Source organism: Protomyctophum bolini, assembly GCF_963924005.1.
Source record: "Protomyctophum bolini genome assembly, chromosome: 18".
Classification (NCBI taxonomy): Eukaryota; Metazoa; Chordata; class Actinopteri; order Myctophiformes; family Myctophidae; genus Protomyctophum; species Protomyctophum bolini.
The window spans coordinates 15,073,347-15,100,186 of record NC_137879.1 but is presented as its reverse complement, the minus strand read 5'-3'; the positions used below and the strand labels follow the sequence as shown (position 1 = coordinate 15,100,186).

General features: G+C 42.7%; 3 protein-coding genes across 4 annotated transcripts in view; 1 reads left to right on the top strand and 2 right to left on the bottom strand.

The window, feature by feature from the left end:
• Nucleotides 1-3,000, bottom strand: part of LOC308333292 (fatty acid synthase-like) — a 52,659-nt gene extending 49,659 nt beyond the window's left edge. The window contains exon 1 of one of the 2 annotated variants that reach the window (XM_080789593.1): nucleotides 2,902-3,000. The gene's annotated coding sequence lies outside the window, so the exon portion shown is untranslated. Of the gene's footprint in view, nucleotides 1-2,418; nucleotides 2,833-2,901 lie in introns of those variants that run through there. The other variant, XM_080789592.1, reaches the window with a different exon arrangement.
• Nucleotides 3,001-4,417: 1,417 nt separating this feature from the next.
• Nucleotides 4,418-26,840, bottom strand: part of LOC308333539 (coiled-coil domain-containing protein 57-like) — a 32,028-nt gene continuing 9,605 nt past the window's right edge. The window contains exons 7-22 of the mRNA XM_080789998.1: nucleotides 26,526-26,683; nucleotides 26,312-26,386; nucleotides 25,954-26,154; nucleotides 24,723-24,881; nucleotides 24,366-24,528; nucleotides 22,568-22,660; nucleotides 17,777-18,029; nucleotides 16,944-17,144; nucleotides 16,678-16,778; nucleotides 16,276-16,476; nucleotides 15,713-15,769; nucleotides 14,128-14,368; nucleotides 10,016-10,119; nucleotides 9,098-9,226; nucleotides 8,338-8,530; nucleotides 4,418-4,930 (exon numbers count right to left, since the gene is read on the bottom strand). Coding sequence (XP_080646124.1) covers nucleotides 4,734-4,930; nucleotides 8,338-8,530; nucleotides 9,098-9,226; nucleotides 10,016-10,119; nucleotides 14,128-14,368; nucleotides 15,713-15,769; nucleotides 16,276-16,476; nucleotides 16,678-16,778; nucleotides 16,944-17,144; nucleotides 17,777-18,029; nucleotides 22,568-22,660; nucleotides 24,366-24,528; nucleotides 24,723-24,881; nucleotides 25,954-26,154; nucleotides 26,312-26,386; nucleotides 26,526-26,683 — 2,526 coding nt within the window. The 3' untranslated portion in view covers nucleotides 4,418-4,733. The remainder of the gene's footprint in view (nucleotides 4,931-8,337; nucleotides 8,531-9,097; nucleotides 9,227-10,015; nucleotides 10,120-14,127; nucleotides 14,369-15,712; nucleotides 15,770-16,275; nucleotides 16,477-16,677; nucleotides 16,779-16,943; nucleotides 17,145-17,776; nucleotides 18,030-22,567; nucleotides 22,661-24,365; nucleotides 24,529-24,722; nucleotides 24,882-25,953; nucleotides 26,155-26,311; nucleotides 26,387-26,525; nucleotides 26,684-26,840) is intronic.
• On the top strand, nucleotides 11,480-13,207 carry LOC308333061 (eukaryotic translation initiation factor 2A-like; the record flags this gene model as incomplete). The annotated part of the gene is made up of 1 exon (XM_080789258.1): nucleotides 11,480-13,207. The coding sequence occupies one exon, from the start codon at nucleotides 11,480-11,482 to the stop codon at nucleotides 13,205-13,207; it is 1,728 nt and encodes a 575-aa protein (XP_080645384.1).

Sequence of the window (26,840 nt, the reverse complement as noted above, 5' to 3'; positions counted from 1 at the left end):
ACTGTGTTTTAGAGGTCACCCCTATAAATAATGTTTTCACCCATGGCACCCTTGAATGGCATATTGTACCTTCATAGCACCTTACAATTATGTCATATTACGGTGGGTAAATCTTTACCTCTAAAGGCCTATTCATACTCCAGCTTTAGGTGATAAGGTGACCACCGAAAAACCACAACATGACTTCACTCAGCAGTGGTAATTGACTCAGACGCTCACCCCAACACATCTCTCTTGAGTATGAATATGCCTTAAGATACAGTATGTCAAAAGGAAAACCTGAGAGAACATCTGCCTCCATTACCGTACTGGATTCAATTAATAACCAAAGCTCAGGTGGAACAAGCACTTGGTGACAGATAGGCACCAGATAGGCTATATGGAATAATCATATATGGTGGTATTATATTATGAGTTAATTCCACTGTGGTGATACCATGCCATGGAATGTTCCTGAAACGTGTCCAGACTGATCACACAGTCAGAAGAGAGTGGAGATAAGACTACATTCTAAAACACAGCATAAAGTTTGTGTGTGTACTGTAGGGAAGGTGCATCTACTGTAGTAGTGTGTGAAGTTCTGTGAACATGCTAGCACCTATAACCTCCAAAGAGAAGCCCACTTACGTAACGAGTAAATGGCATGGACTCAACAGGGCAAATAGTCACATACATATAAAGCATTTTATGTATGCATGTATTATGTATGTACGTAAAATGTAAAGAGTCAAGACAATATTATAGTGCTTCAAAGAAACTACCACATTAACATCAAATCTAGCATTGGTCAAAACAACATGCTATCTACAATATTTGGTCAAGCAAAACAAAACTAAATAACAAAACACGTGAACAAGTAACCTAACCAATATACAGTATATCTATAATTCTAGATAACTAGCATATCTGTAGAGTGGAGGATGTTGCAGTTGTAAGAGCTGTTCATAATCGCGACCACATTGATTTTACACATCCCATTCACTTTACTCATCAAAGACAAGTAGGAATAAATATCCCACATACTGGCTAAAAGGCGACCTGGCAGAGCCTCACAGTATGAAAAGAAAAGAGGGACGATTGTGAGACTATTTGAAAGCCCCCCCTTGAAAATAACACTCCTCCTCCTAACATTTTGGCTGGGTAGCATCTATGTGATTTGTCCAGCCAGGTCACATGTGTAAGGGCTGCTATGTGTGCATGGTAAATTCCTCAACCAAGCTTCAAAATGGGCCTGGTCCTCTCTCATGCACAATCAAGCTATTTTTCCGAGGAGAGTCTCACTGACAAAGAGCATACTATGCAGCTTGAAGTCCTACATGATAATTAAGTCATCCATGTGTTCATAATATACTGCTGCTGGTCATATAATCTCCTTAATTACTGGTAACTTGATTTGACTATAATTTTATGAAATGTGTTCAGAAACCTAAAAGACACTTATTTTATAAAAAACATGTCTTATTCTGGCTTTATGGTTTTTCTGTGCTCTGTTCACTGGTGTCCAACAGTCAGGGACAGTATTGCCAGCCAAGTTCAAAGACAATGACAGTGCTTTCACACACACACACACACACACACACACACACACACACACACACACACACACACACACGTGTGTTATAGTCTGAGTGAAACAGGAACTGAACTGAAGCTTTCATTGACCACCCTGGCCTGTGTAGGCCCAGAGATGCTGCTAAGTAATAAAATCCTGGATAATAAATCTCTGAAAGAAATGACTGGTGCACCATGACAGAGCAGCACAACTAAAACAGTGACAGGCACGCTTTTCTTGGGGAAAATGTCACAAAAGCATTCATTTCATCAGCTACAGTTAACAAGGCCTTGGCTTGAACAAAACTAAAACACTCGTGTTCGTATATATACGCAGATTAATATGCGGCATCGGCAATAAATGACGAAGGGGAATGCTAAAATCAAAGCACTGTCTGAAACGGTTATTAAAACATATTTACTCCGATTAATTAAATCCGCGGAGTCTGACCTACCTACATAATTATGTACAGTAGACAATGACATGTCACAACATGAGTGACGTTCGTTTAATAACCAAGAACTTGACGTTCCTCGAATTCTCCCCTACCACATTGCGTGCAAGTCAAGAACATGATCCGCGATTTGTTTTAAAGTCATGGAGCCAAAACGTAATATAAACATTGCAGTGGAGACCAGAAGCGGTACTGTGTGTGATGCACTTTAAGCTAGCTAGCGGTCATTCATTTAAAAAGTGACACCGATACACTTTACAGTGAAGAAAGGACACAATCAATTGCATCGATATGATATGGCCCTTCACTGTTAACTTATATATCAAACCTAAAACATGTCCTAGCTGTTCAGCAATGACCATGCATCGAATCATTTGCCACACGCGTTTGCCGACTAACACCGATAACTTACCTATAAGATGATCAGACGATGTATAAATGTCCTATAAATCACAATAATGGTGACGTTCAATGTTGGCAGTTGGCTGTCATGTATTATGTTTATAATCCGTTTATCCTCTGCTCCTGCTCCACGCAGTGATCGTGTGCTTCTCTACAGTTGTTCGGGGGGAATCACTACCTATCTTGCTTCCCGTTCCCTGACCAGCCCAGCTGCTGCCAAAAAAATCTGCTCTCTTCTTTTAATGTGTCTTTCTGTGATGAATTTAAATGTCTCACATTCGCTCTGGCCACGCCACATGGGCTGACAGCTTGGCTCTGCCGCACAGTCCAATGAGAAAAGAGGCAGGGTGCAGGATCCAGCCAGTGATGGAGTAATTCGCTGAACGGCCCCAGTTTGTTACAGGGAGGAGAGAGCGAGAGAGCGAGGGAGAGAAAAAAAAGTGAGATGGCAAGACAGCAGGGTTACTGGAGTTCAGAATAGATGATCACCTACCTGAACCATCCTGGATCCAACACGGTCTGGAGTTCAGTGTGATCATCTATCTGGCCTGGAATGGATCAAACACTGAAGTCTAGAGTTCAGAAAATCACCATCCTGGATGAAACGAACAGGGGACAGACATGGAGGCAGCCAAGTTCAAGTTCAAGTTCAGCATCACTGACGTTCACTCATTGGCGACATCTGGCACGTGGAGATGATTGAGAAACACCACTGTGCCCACAGTGCCCGAGCAATGTTATACCTTTCGAAATGCTGCACACAGTGCACAGGACTCAGCAAAGAATTGACTCAGCAAAAAAAAATCAAATGCTTGGAACAATTAAAGTTGATAAACGAGCTGTCTTCTATTTTTCTACAACTATTTCATCATGGTACTGAATACTAGCTGATGAAGCAACCTACCCTACCGTACGGTAAATGTCTAAATTTCTTTTCTGGGATTATCCTGATGTGATTAATACATTAGGCTACATACCTTATATTAATTTATTTTAATTATATTGACTATTAAAATACAATTATAATAATGTGTTGTGTGGTGACTGGTGAATGAGTGTTATGGTCTCTTAAATTCATAATACATTAAATGTATAAAATAAATGTTTGTAAAACATAAAACCAAGCATAAAGGTGTGTGTGTGTGTGTGTATATATATATATATATATATATATATATATATATATGAATGAATCTGATACTACTTTATCCTACATGTATTGTACATCGTAGATTGCAGACTGGATAGTGATATCTCATTCTAAACTACAGTGACTCTCTCATTGGCATCCGTCCAGTGCGATTAGACAAAGACAAGTGGCCACTTGTACAATATTGCATAATATTTACGCTCCGTATCATAATGTATGCATTGGATGCCGTTAACACACGTGGTGACACACATCCTGATTTTCCAAGTGATGTTTAGTACGGCCAATCACAGAGCGGGGGTGTGTGGTGTGGTCCAATCAAAATAGCCGGAGGGAATTGCTAGGAGATAGGGTGATGTAAGGGCGGAGCTTGTAGCCAGCGAGGGATAGTGACGTAGAAAGTAAGGAGGGTTTCGTCCTGACTGTCGGGGTTACTATAGTTCAAACAAAAAAGCTAACATGATGTTCTTTAACAACAATCGTTGTTCTCCTATACAATCATTAAAATAATTTACTCTGAAGGGACTCCTTTACCGTTAAGAGCTCATTAAACTAACTAAATATGTTTAAATATGTAATTAAACTTGCCATTACTATCATCAACACAAAGGTGATAGTGTTCACAAGATGAGACAATGATAATATAAAAATGCATAATTTGTTTCATACAAAAATATATTATAAGCCCATGATCTTTTTCTGTCAAAATGAACTGATATTGTTCTGCAAAATTGCTTCATATGCTAGTCAACAGGCAAACAATAATCCGTGAGACAAAGGAATGTGGTTTTGTAAAACAAGGTATCGACACGTCGTTGCCAAAATATACAGGCTGAGATTGAGCACATAATGTACAGTACCAGGAATCCAGGATAAGCACATTCATTCATTAATACAAGTATAAAACAGACATATTCACAACAGCACTGAGTCCACTGCCAAACATGAAAGAATCAATTCATGTGAGCTTCCATGATGCATTTGTTTGATTTGAAGATACACTGGTTATGGTATCCAGGCTTAATCTATGAATCAGCGTGGGTCCCCCAGGAAAGGAGGTGGCTATGAATGCAAAAGTAGCTATAGGGCACATCTCTATGCTTTTATGATGCTTCCCCAATATGCATGTCATACATAATATGCAATGCATTCAGGCTGGTACAGTTACACATACATCAGTCTTTAATGTTGTAGTTTCTGATCTTGCTGCTCCTGCCCGTCCCTGCAGTGACAGTCCTGCTTGTTTGTGAGGACAGTGACATCCCAGCAGGTTTCCTCTTCTCCTGCACAGGAGCCCTGACACCCTGCACCCTCACCTGGACTCCTGGACTGCTGAGCTCTGCCATGTCCTGCCTGCTCAGCTCCGCCTCGCCTGAGGGTGCAGACAATGCAATACAATATGAATTATTATTATTATCTTAAGTTGAGATAAACCTTTATTGAGCCCTGAGGGGAAAGCAGCAACGGCAGTAAGCGTGAAACACAGGGTAGTAGGTAACGGCGGGGCTCCACTGGACGAGTGTGACACGGGTCAAAAAACAAACCGGGGCAATTTTAAAGCAGTCACCGAACGCAGCGCAACGCATCGTAGGCAGTGGAGCCACCCTTCATTAAAAAGGGCATTCCCTGGTGGTGACAGAGACGCAACGCTGACACATCCAGTGGAGCCGCGGTGTAAGACAGGTAGAACGATTAGGATAAGATAAAAGAGATAATAGATAATAACACATGGTTTACGAGACTGACACTACTGACTAGTGATGCACCGAATATTCGGCAGCAGAAAATCTTCGGCAGAAAATATATCAGAAAATATATCACTGAATAGTTTATGCAATTAGTGCATTCAAAAGAACTGAATAAATGATTTATGGACCCATAATAGTGATTATTATTTAAGTTAAGTTTTGCCATAACCATAAATCAGGTAGCAAGTACGGCCATGACAGCAATGGTAGGAAAAACTATATATAATATTAATCATATTCGGTATTCGGTTTCGGCCAAGAATTTCCCTTTCGGTGCATCCCTACTACTGACCAAAGTATAAATATACAATATCTCAGTATATGCATGAATCTATTGTCAATGGATATACATGTACAGTATGTACAGACTATCAACAGTGATTACAGTGTCTACTGCAGTGAATACCTGGATATTTGTTGTCTGTCAACAGTGAATATGAATATAATCATAATCATAAGTACAGACAACAATTAATACATGAATTATAAGTAAGTCTCAGTCTATCAAAATTGAATATACCATACGAGTGAATGTAAGTCAGTCTGACTACAGTTATCCTTAAAGTCATATGCTGCGTTCACACAAAGCTACAAATTGAAGCTGAGCTGGGTTCAACGGATGAAAGCTACAAGCCTACAAAGCTACATGCTGGATTGTTGTTGTTTTTTCTCAATCTCCCCAGCCGTGCCTCCGACACACGTCACTACTCACTATGGACGTGTAGCAGTGTGGCTCAGAGCCTCAGCCTGATCTAATATCTCCCCCGGTCCATTGGGATATCCCTTTGGTAGTGGTTAAGGTTAAGCTATTGGACATTCATGCGGGAGAGTTCGAATCTCGGGCGTTACAGACGCACGCTTGATGACGATAAGTGACAAAGCGACAAATATGCTGTGATCTTTGCATATACCTCGGGTAAACGCAATATTACTTTGTAACAGTAATATTACAACATTTTTTGGCAACTCCTCTCACAGCTCTGTTGCCATTACAGTTTGTCTATACGAAACAGAAGGTTCACTCATAAAGGAATGCTGCAGGGTCCTAGCACAAAAAAATCGGGGAAGAAAAGTACTCTTCTTTTTTATCGTAGTCATTCTCTTATGCCCATGAAAGCCTGTGCTTTGCTCAAACATGCAGATTAGATAACATTTTCAGACTTCAGCACATGTCTTGCATCCAGCATGCAACACTGAGGTGTTCTTCTACTTGTGCCAATGTCCTCCATCGTTTGGAAATGCCTGGCAGTGCTGTCTGTCTGTGGAGCAATGCTTATCTCACCAACTAAACGTGTCACAATAATATTGTGACATAATGTCAATGTGTCTGATCAACGCAGGTCATGCACATACTGTACACACAGACACATGCTAAATATTAAAAAAGCTCTTACATTTGTACACTTTCCATTAATTACGTCAAGTATGGAGGTTTAACATATGAATATTGAGCATGAGTCAAATCCATATTTAATTATTTGTTTTTTAAATACAAAATTGTCCCTAGTAAATTTCAAGGATTTCACTGGCATTGTGAACAAGTATGTTCAGACTTCAATGAAAGAATGTTGATGCAATAGGTTCTTATTTACAATGAGATGAGAGGAGTATGCCTGTAAATTTGTGTAATAGCTTATTATTATTATACATATTTCATTAAATTCAGTTCAGTGGTTTAAAGTGTACCCAGGCCTTTTGCAAGGTTAGTGTCGTTGCTCAATTAGGTTATATGTCCTTGATCAGTAATTTTCAGTGTGATCTGGCTGCTGGTAAGGCTGGTTGAGAAACAAGGCCAGACATTGGGCAACCCTCTCCCAAAAAGGATATCGCTGCCAGTGGCCGGAAACCTTGTAGGTCCAAAACATTACTGTTCAGGACAGGAAAAGTAATTATTTAGTTAAATAATAACTTTGGTTAATAATACTTTTCATTAGTTAAATATGTAAAAACCCTGCAGACAGACTTAACCACTTTAAACTTGGCATCCATATTTTGGGCATGATAAAAAGCAAAACACTTTTGTGCAACACTGTCATATGATAGACCTATAAAATAAACTATAAATAAAATTGGGTAAAATAGATTAAATTGAATATAATATTTCTGCCCAATAGCAAGGATATGCATCATACCGTTCCGAATTATATATGGGTGTGAGTGTGTTTATTGTGACAGAGTGACACACTGGTCATATTGTCTTTAAAGGGGAATGTTGCTGGTATTTAACATGAATCCTATCATTCTATTGTGAGGAGGACATATTTGACATAACACTTCCAAATGCATTGCATTAGAGCTCATGCTGGAGAACCGGCTGCATCCTACAGAAGATAATGTGCTTCGATGTTTACATAAGCTGGAGTGATGTTCCAGCGTGAGGTGTTGACAAAAAAAACACATCTGGACGTGTTGTGTCTTCCTCAAAATAAAACGATAGGATTCACAACTACAGCAGAAGTTTCTCCTTTAAAAAACAACACGCAAATGCTGACTAACTGAATTCTGCAGCTTGGGACTGCACATGTATGATAAACCTGATTATACGACTTCAAATTGCAACTCAGATTATTAATCAATATTGTTAAAGAATAGTTTTTGCTCAAATGGTAGGCTATGTAATGACCACTGTGATTTTATAATTCCTCTGTAAGCATGATGGATGAGGAGATGGGTTGTGTAATGTTATATTAAACGTTGGTGAGGACATGAGGGCAAGGTGCAAGAGCTGACCAAATACCAAGTGTTTGAACTTTGAATTAAAGTAATTGGCAAGTTTAGCTAAATATTACATAATTGTACAGCCTCTCAAACTCTTTCTAAAATTCTGCCTACCATGTAAATGCCAAGGTGATGAAATTTGGAAGTAAATGTCTGTGGGTTCACAGGCATGTAGTTAGTATACACTATACACACAGTACAATCATGTGTAAATGCATCCATTTCTAACTCATGAAAGTGTAAAAATGGAACCAAACTTTTCAGAAGAGTTGTAGGTGTAGTAAAAAAGCCAGTTAAGAGAGATGTGAGTAACCTTCAGTGAGAAACGAGGGACTCAGGCCTCGGTCCAGCATCTGCCACACCTCCCTCAGTGACCCCTCCGTGGCTACAGATGACAGCAGAGGACCAGACAGGCTAGAGGATAGATCATGTGACCCCACATCCAGATGAGGGGAGACCTGCGATTGGCCCAGCAGGGGAGGAGTGTTCTCTTTGCTTCTGGAATGCTGAAGAAGTGGAAGAGGACAAAAGGGCGATGCAAGGTTGAGTGACTCCTTTCGATCAACTTCGCCAATTACACTTTTACGTAACGAGTCCGACTACTTACTTATCTCGAAACTTCATGTTACATCCACAGTTCCGTTTGATATAATTACTAAATCCAATGTTGATTTTAGACTATAATTAGAATGCAAGAACATAATACTGTGGAATCCAAACTATGTGTATGCATATACATTTATTAATTTTCACACATGCACACATGCCTATTTATGTGCAGAATGTCTATTGACAATCTCTATGGACAATCCAACTGAATTTGAATGGGTGTATTGTATTATCCAGTGTGTGACTCGAGTGGCTACATTGTGTCTTTGTGTGTGAGAATGGAATGTCTCATGTTATATATTAGTAACTTTGTAAACCACATATAAAGATGGCACAGAACTATTGACAAGTGTTACAGAATCTATTGCTGTATTGTATTGTCTGGTCTCTTTATGATGAGTGCTGACTGAACAGCTTAGCTTTAGTGTTTTCAGGTAATCAATTATTTAGAATGGCGATGTTACCTCATGCCGGGCTGTGTCTTGGTGCCCCTGGGCCCAAGGGTTGGCGGCCCCGTTTTCCCCCCGGCCTCCGCTGTCAGCCGTGGAGAGGAGCGTCCCAGGCCTCTGCTCTCTCTGAGCGTACTCCAGCTCCTAGAGGCAGATAAAACATTAGGCTAACCAGCTGCCCCCCTCTGCTGATCACACAGAGAAATGCACAACATTAGAAGTGTCACTCTGTGGCAGTGTTAATTTAGTTGATTTAGACTAATGGTGCAAGATGCAATGATACAGTCTACCATTCATTGTCAATTTAAGCCAGCGTCGTGAAGCTATGAAGAAAATCTGACGCTTGTAGCTACTGCAAAAGATACAAAGCTACAAATAGTAGCTGAGCTGGGTTCAACTCAAAAAATGTCAACATTTCATAATGCAAGTAGCATGTGACATGTCAAACTAGGGGGTTTTCATGATTCTGAATCCATTCCAAGCATTACTTTTGCACAAAAAACACTCCTTGGGCCTAAAAACGGCCATTGCAATCATCACAAATGTGATGAGGTCAGCACATTTTGGGGAATTTGGCTATGGCTAAGTGGCTATGGCCGTTTTTAGCCCAAGGAGTGTTTTTTGTGCAAAATTAATGCTTGAAATGGATTCAGAATCATGAAAACCACCTAGTTTGACACGTCACATGCTATATAAAGCATAATGGAAATTTGAAAATCTTGCCTTATATAGATAGATGTTAATGGTATGGTCACATTATAAACCCCTATTAAAAAAATTGCTCAATGCTGACAGCCGGTCAGCAAGTGGATTCATGAATGTATGTACATAGACAATATTTTAGGCCAATAAAAAAGACTATATACCAAATTTGCCACTTTAAACAGAGCAAGCCTGTCGGCTGCCAGACTAGAGGGATAGGTAGAAAGTTACCTGTGTGGTGAGCCTGTACTGCAGCTGTTCCAGAGCAGAGAGACGACCCTGCTGGTCGTCCGTTCTGGAGTCTCTCTCTGGCTCTGTTGACTTGGTTGGTGTGACTGAGAGGAAGCAGAAGTCGTAATGAAGATGGAAGAAACACTTGTAGGTTTGTTGTTGAGGCATGAGCAATGTTAGTTCATATGCATAAAGCATAATGCATTACACATAGAGCTTCAGTACATGGCAACTTCAGTGTGTCACTCCACCTAGTTTACATTTAATTAGCTTAACACGCTCACTTGCTACAATGTTTCTACATTTACTAGATTTTTTTTTACGGTACGTCAAAGGGATCAGCTGTCTCTAGAACATCTTTGTCTGTACATTATGTATCCCCCTCAAAGGTTTTGCTCAAGCATGTCATTAAATATTTGCGCATGGTGATCACAAACTGAGCAGTGAGCACAGTAACTTGCTATCCATAACTATGCCGTTATTAGACCCTGTATTATTCTCTTGGTCAGGGGATGAAAAAATAATTAACAGTTAAAATGTTGTATGGGCCTTCTATCTGCATAGGCCTACAGCCACATAACAGCAATGCTCCCTCTGGAATGTTATTGCTTAAACGCAACTATGCATGCCACGGTACATTGTGTATTTGTTTAAAAAATATGATGATATGGTGTATGAACAGCATTTGTGTTTACAGTTGGGAGTGCTTATCTTCTCTCAGTGTGTGAACTCGCTAACTCTTCTCTCATCCCCGGGGCCAGAGGGGACCCAGGATCAGGACAGCAGTGTGAAACAGCAACACACCACAATGCAGAGGAGATCCCACACTTCCTGTCTGTGTCAACACTGCCTGGCCAATCAAAACACAGCTGCACTTCCTGATTATACTGTCAAACACAGCATGCTGTGTCTAGTGTGCTCTAGATGTGATCACTCAGCGTGTGCGGTGTATGACCGAAGCATGATTGTAATAATCAATGTAATGAATGATAACATTTTATTCTATAATTATCATCAAAACCACATTTTGGTTCACTTATCTACTTTACGGCAGGGAGGAACACAGCTTCTGAACCAGGAATCTAACCCAGAACAATGTACCTCTGTGCGGTAATGTGGCTGATGCAGCTGGCTACATTACTGTATAGGCTCTGTGCACAACTCCCGGGTGTATAGATGTTGGCATAACCATCTCCTATTCCAGTTCAGTTTCACATTGCTTCATTTGATTGGGTCGGCAGCAGATTCGACCCGGAAACACGTGACATCTTCATGTCATATGCCATAGTTTATAAGAAAGTTATGACATGGAGCCTATGTCACAGCTTACTTATATATCACAGTGATTTGTATTTTACAATCATCACATTATGATCTCATTGTGAAGAAGCCTCACATGGAATTATCATGACAACAGAGTCAGCTCCTTTTGGTTCCACCGGCCCGCGTGCGGGTACTTCCAAGATGGCACCTCCAACCCTCGTTCTTGCAGTGCGTGGTTCAGACGGTACCACATTGCTCCGTGGACCACCATTCTGCGAGGAGAGTCCCACCTTCCAGAGAGACAACAGACAGAGCAGACATGTGGCCTTCAGTAAAGACGGCTCCTTATTTGGATGGTGCAATGGAGACAAGGTCAATGTGGTGAAGGTGTCAGACGGGTCGGCCGTTTCGACCTTTGACCTGCCTAAAACAGCCATTCTCGAGTTCTCCCCACTCAATAGCGTCCTGGTTACCTGGCAACCATACCAGGGGGAGCCTAATCTTCAGTTGTGGGACCTGCACACAGGTAGCAACCTGAAGGCTCTTTATCAGAAGAAGGTTGATTCATGGTGTCCCAGTTGGTCAGATGATGAGAAGATTGCTGTTCGGAGCGTTAACAATGAACTGCACTTCTTTGAGGACAATGACTTTAACACCATCGCCAACAAGCTCCACATGCAGAAGGTGTCAGACTTTGTTATGTCACCAGGAGGACAGCCTTGTAAGGTGGCCGTGTATGTTCCAGGTGTTAAGGGCTCCCCGTCCTTCGTGCGTCTCTATCAGTACCCCCATTTTGGAGTTAATGCCACCGTCCTGGCCAACAAGAGCTTCTTTAAAGGGGACAGAGTGTCCATGCTGTGGAATAAAAAGGCGTCAGCGGTGTTGGTTTCAACGAGCACTGATGTTGATAAGACTGGAGCATCGTACTACGGAGAACAGGGTCTACACTACCTGGCTGTTAATGGAGAGACTGCTGTGGTCCAACTACCTAAGAATGGTCCTATATATGACGTGGCGTGGAGTCCTAACTCTACAGAGTTCTGTGTGGTTTATGGTTCCATGCCTGCAAAGGCCACAATCTTTAACCTCAAATGTGAACCTGTATTTGACTTCGGTACTGGACCCAGAAACGCGGTCTACTACAGTCCTCAGGGTCATCTCTTGGTGTTAGCTGGTTTTGGGAACCTGAGTGGACAGATGGAGGTTTGGGATGTCAAGACATACAAACAGGTGTCTAAGCCCCAGGCTCCAGACTGTACCTACTTCTCCTGGTGTCCAGACGGCGAGCACGTTGTCACCGCAACCTGTGCTCCGCGGTTGCGTGTTGATAACGGTTACAAGATCTGGCACTACTCCGGCTCTGTTCTCCACCGGCAGGACACCCCAGCAGATGCAGAGTTGTGGCAGGTTCTGTGGCAGTCCTTCCCAGAGGATGTGTTCCCTGAGCGGCCAGTCAAGTACCATGCGGCCCCCAGTGACCTGGGCAGCACCCAGGCCAAACCAGCACAGGCCTACAGACCACCAGCACTACGCAACAAACCAGTCAGTGTTCGTTACAAACTGCATGAGGAGGAGCCCCCTCAGAACATGCGCGGTGGAGGGACGGGAGACAAACAACGCTCCAAAGCTGCTCTGAAAAACCAGAAGAAACGAGAGGCCAGGAACGCTGCTAGACAGGAGACAAAACTAGAAGCCTCGGAGCCTCTCTCTAAACTCGCCCCCGCCGCCACAAACAACCAAGCAGCACCCACCACAGGTGACCCGGAGACGGACAAGAAGATTAAGAACTTAAAGAAGAAGCTGAGAGCCATTGAAGAGTTAAAGGACTTGCAGGCGTCTGGAAAAACCCTGCAGAAAAACCAGGTCGAGAAAATGCAGAAGGAGGATCAGCTGCTGAAGGAGTTGGAGGAGCTACATTTAGCAGACTAGACTCCTCTCTGCCCCTGCATCACTAGAATGCCGCTTCAGGTATAGTATAGGTGTATGCCTTCGTATACTGTTATTGATGGTCCTTCTATTGTTATTTCTTACCTTTGTATTGCTCTACCCCACAGTACTTTCCTTACTCTGTAACTTTACTCTAACTGCTGTGCTGCGAGATCAATAAAGGGCGCTCACGTCGCCAGCTGGGCAGCACAGAAAGTAGAACTCCACAAATTAAGTGTTTGTGCTTTTCTGTATATTACATATTTTTGAGGGGCGCTAGCTCCTCCTAGCCTCCTATGCCCAGCTTTGTGTGTTTGTGTGTAACCCATAGCGATTATTTGATTGGCTGAGCACCCCATAGCGATGATTTGATTGGCTGAGCAATGTACGTATTGACGAGAAAAAGTGAGGACAGAAAAGTGAGGACGCCAATTGTTATTTGTGATTGGCCGGAATATGATGATGATGTATGATGATAAGAGCGCCCCACACTTCACACGGATGTGATGTAAGAAAAAGTACCAGTAATTGAAATAAAAGCACACCCATGCAAATCTGACAAGAAGGGATGCCTCAGGGCTCTAGAATATTCTGTGCTCAGATTAGTCTTTTCGGTTACCTGTGCGCTCAAACTCAATAAATTAAGATGTGCCATGGCCACCATCAACTGACAGCCTAATTACCTATTAGTGTATTATTAGAGTAGCATTTGCTTGACCACAAATGCTAAGAATCCTGTTTAGACAGATGCTAAGTTTGATGTTTATCTGATATCCTAGTTTATTTTGAAGTACTACATTGTTTTCACTTATGTGACTATTAACACTGTCATCTGTTGACTAGTGTCTAGTGACCATGCCACTCTTGTCAGTGGCTGAATTGTAAATGGTGTTGTAGGCAGGCAGGCTACATGGTTATTTTACCCTGTAGTCCAGCAGCATTGAGTTGCGAACGGAGACGATTGCCCATCTCGATCAGCTGCTGCTTGTCCCTCGTCAGACGTGCGATACAGCGAGCTGCCTGCTTCAGCTTGGACTGCAGAAGAGGGGCGCCTAGTTTAGCGCCCTGGACGTCGCCCAAGGGGCCACCAGGTGTTAGGGCTGAGGCCAACAGCTGCTGTCTTAGGTGAAGGTTCTGCTCTTGGACTTGTCGTACCAAATCACTCTGGTGGAATGGAGAGAAAGACACAGATTGCTGTAGTGTAGACTAAAAACACGTTCAACCCAACTTCAGAACTATTTGGGTGCTGAATACTTAAAAGACATAAATAAAGTCCAGTATGGAACTCTAACTATTAAACAATACTAGAGTCCTAGCTCTGTTCCATAGCCTTCCTGCTTCCAGGAAGGCTATGCGACTTACCGGTTTAAATCTCAAATCGAAATCAGACCAGCCTCTCCTCTTTAGTGGAAATCTCACGAACGTTTGACCTGTCACTAGAAAGCCTACTTTCCTTAGTGGAAGCACTCTGAGCCCCCCACCACACGTATAAACTGTACTTTTTGGCCAAAAGGGGATTTTGTTTCCACCGGAAAAAAAAACATTTTTAGTTACTCCGCTGCGCCCTCTACTGATATTGCCCAGAGAACTGCCTCATAGAGAATATTTTTCCTCCGGTGGAAAAAAATCCCTTTCTGGCCAAAAAGTACCGTTTATACGTGTGGTGGGGGGCTCAGAGTGCTTCCACTAAGGAAAGTAGGCTTTCTATTGACACAACCCGTGTTTGTATTGGTGAGTAGGTCAAACGTTCTCCACTAAAGAGGAGAGGCTGGTCTGATTTCGATTTGAGATTTAAACCGGTAAGTCGCATAGCCTTCCTGGAAGCAGGAAGGCTATGGAACAGAGCTACTAGAGTCCTGGACTTTGTGAATGATACATCAGCCTACACTTATGTATACACTTATGTATATGTTTGATATTTACTGCTAAATGTGATGTCTTACCTGCACAAGAGACTGTGATTCTATCTACTACTATTTATATCTGCTGCAAATGTTTCTATACTTTCTTTTGTATTCAGACAGCCAGCAATGGGTAGAATGCTCCCAAAAAATGTAGTCTCTTTGACACATCTAGGGGCCACAAGATCTTTCTAGAAGCTTTGTCATTGGTCGATTTGCCTTTCTGCTTCCTGATTGGTTAGTCATTGCAACCGGGTTTTTTCTCGACCAATGAAAAAGCTTCTCGGAAACACTTTGAATGCAGATTGTGGCCCCTAGATGGGTCACAGAGACTAATTTTCTTTGGGAGCGTTTTACCCATTACTGACTGTCTGAATACCAAAAAAAAAGGTCGTTAAAATCTTGACATTATTGCTTATAGCAGCTTTAAGAAATTATTTGACATTGCCTATTTGATATAGTAGTGCCCAGTTATCTGGCTTATTTTCCCTTATTTCTATATCTATTCTTTACCCTTATAACTCTTTCCTTGAAAACTACAAAATGTTGGGAGAAAATGTCGGGTGCAAAGTTGAAGTTGACTAGATACAAACAAGTTTCAAAATACCTGCTCACAAACAATGGGCTCCCGTCTGCTGGCTATGTCCAACTTCAGTGCTGACACCTGTGGTTAAACAGATAAATAGTGTGGATGATTACACTCTGTTATCACCATTACAGTTAATACAAGATCCCTAGACTGGATAAGAGTCTTTGATTGTGCCAATCATCATTGATAAGATAGAATTGTTAATAATTGGCCCCTAATCCTAGCAAACATCGTACCAATAATATTAAAACTGACCGACGGTGGAGGTCACAAATGTAACATTACTTGCGAGGCGCACTGTTGCTCCAATCTGCAGTTCTGCACCAAACTTTGCACAAATACTATTCAGGTGTCTGCCATGAGAATTAGTCACACCAGGGGCCATTGTTCAAGAGTCTGCCATGTAAATAGTCACTCCCAAAAAAATTTCTAAACTGCATGCATGGGGCACAGTGTGTTAACACTTAATAACCCAATGATCATTGCTCTGAGAAGCGCAACATAGGACTGGATTTTCAGGCCAGGCCTGATTCAAAGAAACTGCAGCTGTAAGACAAATATGTGTCTGAACTTGAAGTTACCTGGTTTCCCAGGGCAACCGTCTCCAAGTTGTTGAGAATGTTTCCTTTGTGATACTCGTCCTTCTCTTTGCGTACTTCATCCAGCTCCATCTCCATTACGACAAGCCGCTGGCGTAGGCTCGCCTCACCGGAGGCCCACATTCTTTTCTGATTGGCCAGCTCCAGACGTAGCTCCTCTCCTTCCAACTGTTTAGCATGACACTGAGGAGATGGAGGTGGAATGCATTGGAGATATGAGAGAGGGAGTTATAAATACAGAGGTAAATGGAGTACAAATTGAGAATGCTAGAGTAACAATATAAATAGGTGAGGTGAGTTGGGATAATGATGGCTAAGGCTTTAACATTTCTCAACACAGGTTATGGCTTGCACTAGTTTAGTCAATCTAGTACACATTGGTACCTGTTGTGTGAGTTGAGAGAGAGCAGACTCCAAGTGGGCTACTCTAACCGCCTGCTTCTTCAGAGCAGCAGCGTTGGCCACTTTCTCCATACGCAATCCACCTGATCAGTTGCACACACAAGGACAACTTAAGATCAAGCTATTGACATCACAATGTTTTGTTTTAGGTTCAACTTATTGCTTGCACCTAGGCAATGAGCTAGGTAATTACTAGAATTCTTAATTTGTCATTAGTGTCATAAATGCAATACAACAATTAGACGTACCAATTGTCTCATTGAGTGAGCGGATGTGGTTCTGCATATATGCATTGTCTGGAGACACAGGGGCCAGTGCCACTGCAGGCTCGGCTGTAACTGTGGGGTGCAGGGGTCCTGTGGCGCCCTCTAGCTTCTCCTCCAGGTGCCTGCATCGAGCCTTCAGCTCAGAGACCTCTTGCTCCAGAGCCTGGGTGTATTCTAATGTACCTGTAGAAATAGATAGCATTATACAATGCAGAGGTGTACTGAGCGAGACAATACTGACATTTGTAGAAGAATGACTCACTCACTTCATAGTTAAGAGTCAACCAACACATGGTAATTGAAATACTCTTGCCCATCGCTCCTACAACACATGCATGCACATGCACACACACATACAGTGTCCATACAGTCCTACACCTACTGTATGTATTACATCAGAGAGGTCAGAGGGTCAGTTGCACTGCAGTGGCCCTGGAGCCCATTATGGGGTGCAGTGCCTTGCGCAAGGGACATACGGTACATGTACATGTAGTACCTTGCAGTAACCAATTTTACAGCTGGAATACACAGTGACAGTGCTGGGAATCGAACCAGCAAACTATGGTCGACCTCTCTACAGCATTATGAGCAAACAACCTGAATACAGAAATGTGTGCAGCCGACGATTGGTATATTAAGCAATGGCAGGCAGCCATTGCTTATAAATTACAATGTACAAATACATTGTCATTTATAGGAATTTCTGTCAATAAATCTCATTCAATCAATACAAACTCACATACACGGTACTTGAAGGATAGAGGAATCACGTTTGTAAAACAAAATAAAAAGGAAAAAAGTAGGTATTCACACACCTGTTGGCACTCTGCTTCCAGAGTAGTTGTCAGCAGGCTGGACAGGGGTCTGGCTTGAAGGTCTAGTGGTGGTGAGAGCAGGAGCACCTGGGGGCAGGGGAGGATGCCGCGGAGGAGAGGCCTGGGGTTGGGTCTGGTTAAGACTCTCCATGTCTTTTCTCATGTGCGCCACCACAGCTCTCAGACCGGCATTCTGCTGCTGCAGCCGACTGATCTCCTCAGACGCCAGATCCGCTGGACTTAGTCTAGAACCCTGCAGGTGCATTGGGAACAGACAGAGGTAGGAATGTGTAGACAAATCCATGGGGCAGTGCCCTGTAGGCCAGGTGTAGCTAATCAGTCCTGTGGTGTAAAGCTGCGCTTAATGGAATAAGGGGAAATTAGAATAAGTGTGGAAAATCTGCAAAATAAATGCTTACCACTAGCTTTCTTCACAAATGTGTTCAGGTGTCTACCTATCAATTTGTTCCAATTGGTTTCCCGTGGGAAACTTTGTGACAGCTGCTGAAAGTTGGGGTACCATTAACAACATATAAGTCATTATGCTTTAAGTATACTGTATGTGATGTGTCAAACTAGGGGGTTTCTATGATTCTGAAGCATTAGTTTTGCATGAAAAACACTCCTTGGGATAAATTTGGCCATAGCCACTTGCCCAAATGTTCATGCAAACTAATGCTTGCAATGGATTCAAGATCATGAAAACCCTAGTTTGACACATGATTACATGCTACTTAAAGCATAATGAAATTTTGAGAATTTTGCCTTACATAGGTTGTTAATGGTACCCTTAACCCTTTCCAAGGGAAACAAATTGGAACAACAGGTGATAGCAGACACATTTTATGAACACATTTGTGAAGAAAGCTAGTGGTAAGCCTTTTTTGCAGATTTGCCACACAATTTGCTAATTTTCCCTTATTAATGGTACACCTCAGTAATGGCTGCACCCAGGGCACCCCTCGGTGGATTCGTCTATGCATACCATAGAGCTGATGCAGTTTACTATCCTGACCAGTAGATGGAGACTGAAACAGCAGTATTGAGGATGGCATGGCATGAAATTGAGAGCACATGCCAATATCCTGGAGTTAAACTCATTATACTCAACTTGTCTGTTGGAGGCAGTTTCTTATTTAAATATATAGAAAAACTTGATTATACTCTAACCAAATTTTAAAGTAAATTCCATATAGTAAAGAATTGTTCTGAATAAAATCATGCAGACTTGCAGAGACCAGTCTTTTCAGTTTGTTAGGTTGAGACCTGAACATTCTGATGTTGATTTCACAATGTCTAATAATATGCCTAATACCGTTTACAAGAGATGTGCATGCCTGCATGAACAAAAGCATTAAATCATGATGACTAAACTAACACAACTGTGGATGACAAAGACTAAACCAACTCATTAATTGATTCATTGACTATGAGAAAGCCCTGCGAAATATATACATGTTCTAATACTGGTTGGCTTAATACTGGTTAATCATGCAAGACTCCCTCAGAATCAACATGACATTCATTCAGTGACCTTGGCAGGTCACACGTGGTTGTAAAGGGCTGATGTATTGCTTGGCCTTGTGCCAGACGCTAGCCTGAGGTGTTCCGTTTCAGACATTATTGGACAGAGACACATGTGATGTCAGCTTGGTCAAACTCTTATTAAGCCTCCATGATGACAACTATGACACAATCAAATATATTTAAGGGATTCCTGCTTTTACTGGAAGCACAGTGGAGAGAGAGACAGGGGACAGGCAAAGAGATGGGATGACATGAATAAAACAAAATCTTAAAATGTCACCTTTTTTTTAATTACCAGAGTCCTATGATTCTACCTTTATGAAAATATGAAATATGATTTCTCAATGCATTCTGTCTTGAGAGGTCACTACATAAAACATATGCTCACTCTTTCTTAGCCTTTGTAAAACAGGTGGTGTTAACCTGTTTAAAACCAAACTGATCTTACTACTCAAAAGCACCTCCCACTCCTGTACCAACGATGGATTTTGGACTGAAGGCGAGTTGGCATAGTCTGTAAAACACATTTCTAGACCTTTCAAGGTTCCAAGTAGAACAGACTCCGAACAGACACTTCTAAGAATGGAAGTGCTATAACTTATGAGTGTGCGTTCTCCGTTCACAACAGTTACTTCACAGCTGTGCATGTGTGGTGTCTGGTATACTTTAACCTACAGTGTGGTGTCTGGTATACTGTATCCTACAGTATGCATCCCAGACAAGAAGGCAGCCCAGAGATTTATAGTGTATATTGCACTGCAATATACACTATGAATAGAAAAGTCCACTGAGTGAGGTCATCCAGTTGTACAAGATGATATGATTGATTTGACATGTTAGTGTGTTGAATGCTGTTTGGTTGTTTGTTTGTATTTTTACTTCTTAAAACATTTTAAACAGACATCAATATCTACAAGCTCACAGCGCATAATCGCAAAGTGTTGAAAATATGACCCGAACATTGGGATGCCAGGGTTGGTTAAGCAGTGTTTTAAACGTATTACTATCAACTTTACTAGTATGGACAATTAATAGTTGTTTTATTTGCTTTACATTTGGATATTTGCCAATCAGCTCATTTATCTTCAGCAGGTCTTTCCCTGTGGGTGCCATATGAGTCATAGAGGGGAGCACCAAGCCAAGCTGAAAGGCCATCATACCACTGTGGACGCTCAAGAAAAGGCCAACTCCTAAAACAGCACCAGGATGGGAACAAATACTCTCTGGAAGACATGCGAGGGTATCAACTGACATAGGAAATACAACACTTCATGTAATAAGAATTGTGAGAGGTATGAATTGTACTCTCTAGACAATATACTGTATGTGTGTGTATTAAGAGATTGAATTAAACACTTGTACAGATCAAAAAGTAGCATTATTTGTGTCTAAGACAGAGGAGCCAAGAACATTAACTTGCAGCTGTTTAGGAAATTACATTTACAGATTCTCTTGTATGAAATTGAATAAAATATCACATGGCTTATACTCTGAGCTAAAAACAGATCATAGGCAAGTTGTTGTACAGTACAGAGAGGTCAAATGGCAGTGTTCTCACACAAGCACCAAAACACGCTAAAACCTAACTGCCAGTAACAGAAGCTTCATGAGAATTTCAGCATAGACGTCACAGGCTCGATAATTACATCAGATCCGGTGTTAGCGGATTAGAGATTGCAAAACAGGAAGCACAGAGGGAGTCGCCAGGACTTGATGGGTGTAATATTATATCAGGGTTATGAACTTCAATGCACATACTGTAGCTTCCTCCTGTAGTAGGCTATGGTTAGTTATGGTCCCTTTCTAGGGAAATATATACTGCTTCATACTGCTCAAGTGAAAAAAGGGCATCTTGTGCAGCGTGTGGAACCGGCCGGTTGCCTTAATAGCCTTAAGAGATTTATAGATGTTGGGGCCTAAATAATATAATATTAGAAGCTTTTTTTTATCAAGAATTGATCAATGTCACCATGGTCCACATACTATTCACTGTACAAAAAAAATGATTTTTCTTTTTTTTTTTCAAAAGGGCACATTGCTGAAATGGGCAGAAGGTGCTCTAGCACCCCCTAGTGTCTATCTGTGCACGCCACTGCCAGTAAGGTCAGATACATAGATGAGGTGGTACTGTATGTAGTATGCACATACAGTACTACAGTGTGAAAGTGATATACCTGATTTTTTCCCAGTGAAGGCCAGTGTCAATCACTAAAATGAGCAGATATATAAGCTCACAACCCGTTGCACTGTGACGCGTTGTGAGCTTGTACATTTTCTCTTTTCAGTCCACGTAACTAACTAAGTATAACTCGGGCAATAGGGGCACACTCTGTCAATGTCATGTCATGTCAATAGGTGGTCCCCGGTCTCTCTTAGCAGTATATTTTAAGACCCTTTAAATGTTGAACATTAATGACTAATTACAGAGTATTCGGTATCGGTCAGGCATGCCAGAGTAGTCGCCCCTCGTCCTCTCTGGCCGTGGGCTGAACGTGGCATCCTGCTGGCTGTGGAATATCTGTGTAACGCTAGCCACCACCGGGGTTTGAAAGGTTAACACGTGTGTCTTCAGATCGTGTAAGAAAAACAAACTGAAGATCTCCACGCTCCCGCGTCTAACAACTCAGTGGTGATTTGTATGTGACTACTTCAGAGCACTGTTGCCAGATTTTACGAGAGACCTCAGCAACAAGCTATTAAAACAAGCCCAAAAGGCACAAGGCCACACAAGCACTTAAAAGTTAAAGTCCTACTATTTGTAACATACATTGCTGTATGCGAAATGTATTCTCCGCATTTGACCCATCTAGTGGTGAGCCGCATCTGTGCCGTTCTCGGGAATCACTTGTAGTTGATCTGACATTGGGTCCCATTTCTACCACAAGGCCACTGAGCTGGTCTTAAACCTATATCATTGGAAAATAGCCAATCTACAAGCTCACAACACGATGCAACATGTTGTGAGCTTGTAGATCTGCCATTTTTAAAAGAAAATCTTGACAAAAAAAGGAAACAGCGATCTGGTATGGGGGTCCCTGGCACTTGACATTACATTTTTAAACATTAGTAAACAAGCCCAAAGAAGCAACTAGTAACTACACTTCGAGAAACAAACCGCGACTATACAGAATAACAACCCCAAAGTTTCTAATAATAAGCATTAAGCAGACATGGCAACACTGCTTCAGATGGAGCAATGGAAAGAGAGAGTGGGTTGTCAGTTGTCACTCTCTGACCCCACTGCTTGACCCTGTGTGTTCTCACCTGTAGCGCCTGGTCTCTCTCTGTGGTGACGCAGCGCAGTAAGACCGCCAGGTCCCGCATCTCCCTGTCTCGCTCCTTCAGCTCTGCCTGAGCCTGACGGACAGAGAGAGAGAGAGACATGCACACAGTATGTGAAGTATGACTTGGACTTGGTTTATATTGAAACTTCATGTGGTCAACTACTGAATGTACAGTTGGAGTGCCATTTTGTTCTTCTAAAAACCTGTATTTTTCAGCTCTTTTTTTTTTTTTATCCCACAATTTTGTAACCCATTTTTCACCCCTGTGTCAATCATCTAATGTGATCCTGGGCTCTACACACCATCCACCAACCTAGTCCCCATATATGGGGGACAAGGGGAGAGCAACGGACTTGAACTCATGCTTCCTTCATGCCTGAGTGTCCAAGTTGCTCCTTTGCACCTGACAGGGGGGAGTTTCCCTGGTTGGACGTAGCGCGTGGAAGGAAGTGGGAACACGTTATTCCAACCAGTTCCTTTCCCCTTCATCAGGCGCCCCGGCTGGCCAGGGGGAGGCAGTTTAGTGACCAGGATTACTGCATGTTTTTTGTGAGGGTACCTACCCTAGGGGACACGGGGAGAACATGCACTACCAACTGTGCCACCGTGCCCCCTTTTTCAGCTCATTAAAAACACCTTTACAATTCCCGGTGGTTGAGAATGCATTCACATCGGGCATGACACAATTATTTCTTTGAGTGATTTGATATTAGGTCAATGTGAAAGGAAGTACATGGTCCTGATACGTCAGGAGTGCAATCTGTTCCTATTCATAGTTTGATAGAGTGCAGTCTAGCCAACACCAACTCAGGAATCCTGAATCACCCTCCACACCCTCCTGTCTAGCATCAGGGTGTTGAGCTCTGCAGTGTTGTTGCGCCGCGCGTGCGTGCGTGTGTGTTGAATTCGGGTGTATTTTGATTGCAAGCACTGCACGCGTTGCAAACCTGCCTATGTAGGTCAATCTATATTGACCTACATAGGCAGGTTTGCAATGCGTGTACAACTGTACAGCACAGTATTTCCCTGCTCTTTAAATAGCAGGCAAATACTGTGCTGGACAGTACACCAGGTCAGAGATGATCTATGGCAGGGGTAGGCAACCTTGGCACAGGGAAGGGTAATAATCACTGGCACACTGGCATAAGTAAGAGAGAGAAGATGTTCTGTTTAAATTTAATTTAAATGATAAATGTAATCAATAAAATTAAGTCCAAAATCCTGCACATAATTCTACATTCATTCAAACTCTGAACTCGGACTGGGGAGAGAGTCTGGGAGATACCTGTGGGTTATTGCCTAATGATCATTAATTACAATGTCCTGGTGTGAAAGAAAATATTTCAAAAGAAGGACAATCTGCTGGAAATATTTTTATATTTGATGTGGTGTCATAATTAAACATAATGGTGACATGGCACACTGACTATCTAGAAAATAAAACGTCACACCCGTGTGAAGTGAGGGGCGCTCTCGGAGCTACTAAGTGATGTCTAATACAACTGCTGTTCTAAATCATTTAAACCCATTATTGACCTTATACGGACCTTTAAACATACTTCAAAAAGGTTGCTAACCACTGGGCTACAGTACAATCACTTTCTGACTTTGCTCACTCTTAATAAGATAGAAATGCATCAACAATAATTGACCTGACCAACACAGCTCACTGCGCTTTGTGCCTTTTTCGCTGGGTGTAAGACATGGCCTAGACTAGAGAGAAGAGTTCACAACGTTACACTGTTTCTGCAGAGAAGCTACACCTGTGAGAGGCTCACCTGGTCCCTGGCCTGGGCGAGGCCATGTATCAACTGTTCACTGGCCAGGTAATGTTCAGCTTTGGCATCCTCGCAGCGTCTCTGCCACTCCAGTTCCACCTGGACACGCCTCTGGTCCATAGCCTTCTCTCTCTCCACACCTGCACTCAGCTGCTGCTTGTATCTGGACATCCCAAACACAATGACAATCATGTCATTACTGTGCACAGTGTTCAAATAGCACCATTTGCTTCGGTCCACCATTCACAGGTAAGGATCTTGTGATGGTACAAAGAGAAATAATGTATTTTTAGTTTTGCCACAATTTCCTTCTCATCCTCCCCTTCACTCCTCTAGTCTCCCCTCCCCTCCCCTCACCTCTCCACATCATCTCTGCTCCTCTCCAGTTCTGTCCTGAGTTTGGTGTCTCTCTCCTGCAGGGCCAGCAGCTCCGTATCCTTGACAACAGTCTCCTTGGACACTTGATGGATATATTTGTCCCAACTGCTGCGTGTTGTCTCCACCTCTTTGTGAAGCCTTGCGCGCACGCACACAGGCGCACACAGGCACGCACAGGCACGCACAGGCACGCACACACACACACACACACACACTTGTAATTTATTTTACTGTGCCCATTAGTTAACCAAGTCTCAGATAGCTTTTATAGTTTTACTGTAAATGCATTCAGAACAAATATGCACAAGTGCACAAAGACCTGCACACCGTCGGCACTTGCAATACGAACACTTTATTTAGTATTGCAAGTGCAGACGGTGTGCAGGTCTTTGTGCACATTTCTTCTGAATACATTGAGTCCTGCCTACGCACCCGTCTCAGAGCCTGTCAGGTGTGCATGGGACTTTGTTGCCTACTGTAAATGCATCAAAGAACAATTACAACAGACAATGTCATATAATCATTGGATACTGTCTGTGTGCACACATACAGTATGAGTGAACACAACTGTATTGGGTTGATGGCATGGTGTGCATGTGCGTGTGTGCATGCGTTTGAAGTCTCTGATCTTTGTTCTTCATTTCTGGGTCGGGCCATTCCATGCCCGCTGGGCCTGTCACCTCTCACAGCCAATGACGCTGCATTGGTAGGGGCGGAGCTACTGTAGCAGCCACTAGAAGCAGAGAAACGATGGATGCTGCTACCTCATCTCAAACCAGTGGGCCCTCTGTTCATCTGCCTGTGCCCTCCTCTTTGTACCAAACACTGGGTAACATAAGATGCATCTTCAACCTACAGGACAGTTGTCACGGGAGCCTTGCACAGCCTGGGAATCCGCTGGACAAAAGCAAAGCTTTTAAGCGTTGAGACTTCTTTATGGTCTTATCTCCTTGCATGCACTTCGCTGAACCTCACCCTACTGTATCAAAGACGCTTTTCAATCTTACTGTTACTACCACGCCTGCTCGCAGAGGACTGCAGAACAAGGCAAGCAGCCAATAAAAAGTAAAAGTAAACACACACACACACACACACACACACAAACTCTTACACAAGCAGACTCCCAAAGAACAATATTACATAATTCCAGCTGTCAGTCTTCCCACACATGCACCAATGCATCACACACACACACACAAACCAACCCCACCTCTCTATTCTCTCATCCCTCTGTGCCAGGGCCTGGCGGTGCTCCTCCTGTGCCCTGCGTGTCTGTGTAGCCGCGGTCTCCAGATCGTCCTGCAGTTTAGCGATGTGCTCCTCCGCCTTCTGCAGATGCACTGTGTGCGCCCGGCGCAGGCCGTCCAGCTGCCCATCACGTTGCCTCAGAGCGCGGTCCAGTTCCTCATGTCTAACACGGACGGACAGACAGACAGACAAGAACGTGCAGAATGACATGTTTATTATTATTATGAAGCCTGATTTATGCGTTCTTTATATGATTTATACTTTGTGCTGCACACCGAGCTACTACAAGCTTGTAGATCGGCTATTTTCGATTTTCTCACTTTTTAATGTGATTGTCCTCCTCTTTCTTCAGCTTGCCCTGCATCTTCGCCTGATTGTCCTCAAGCTCCTTTATCCTGAGAGAATGTGCATGCAACACATCGATGCTTGTACAACGATTATGTGCATGAGAATACATACAATACATGCATGACACACACATATACATGTATATGCACACATACGGTACAGAGACAGATAGAGATAGCCCTGTACCTATTGTCCTTAACAGCTGTCACGTCTCTGATCTCCCAGGCTTGTTGCTGGAGCTGGGCTTTTGTCTGTTGGCAGAGCTCCTCTGAGGCCTGCAGGGCCTCTACAGCCTGGAGCTGTGCCTGGGAGTGAACCTCTGTCTCCTTAGACAGCAACTTCACCTGGACAGTGAGCGCGCACGCACACACACACACACACACACACACACACACACAGACACACACACACACACACACACACACACACACACACACACACACAATAGATGGATAGTTTCAGTGCAGAGTAGACATATAAAGCAGGCTGTATAGTAGTACT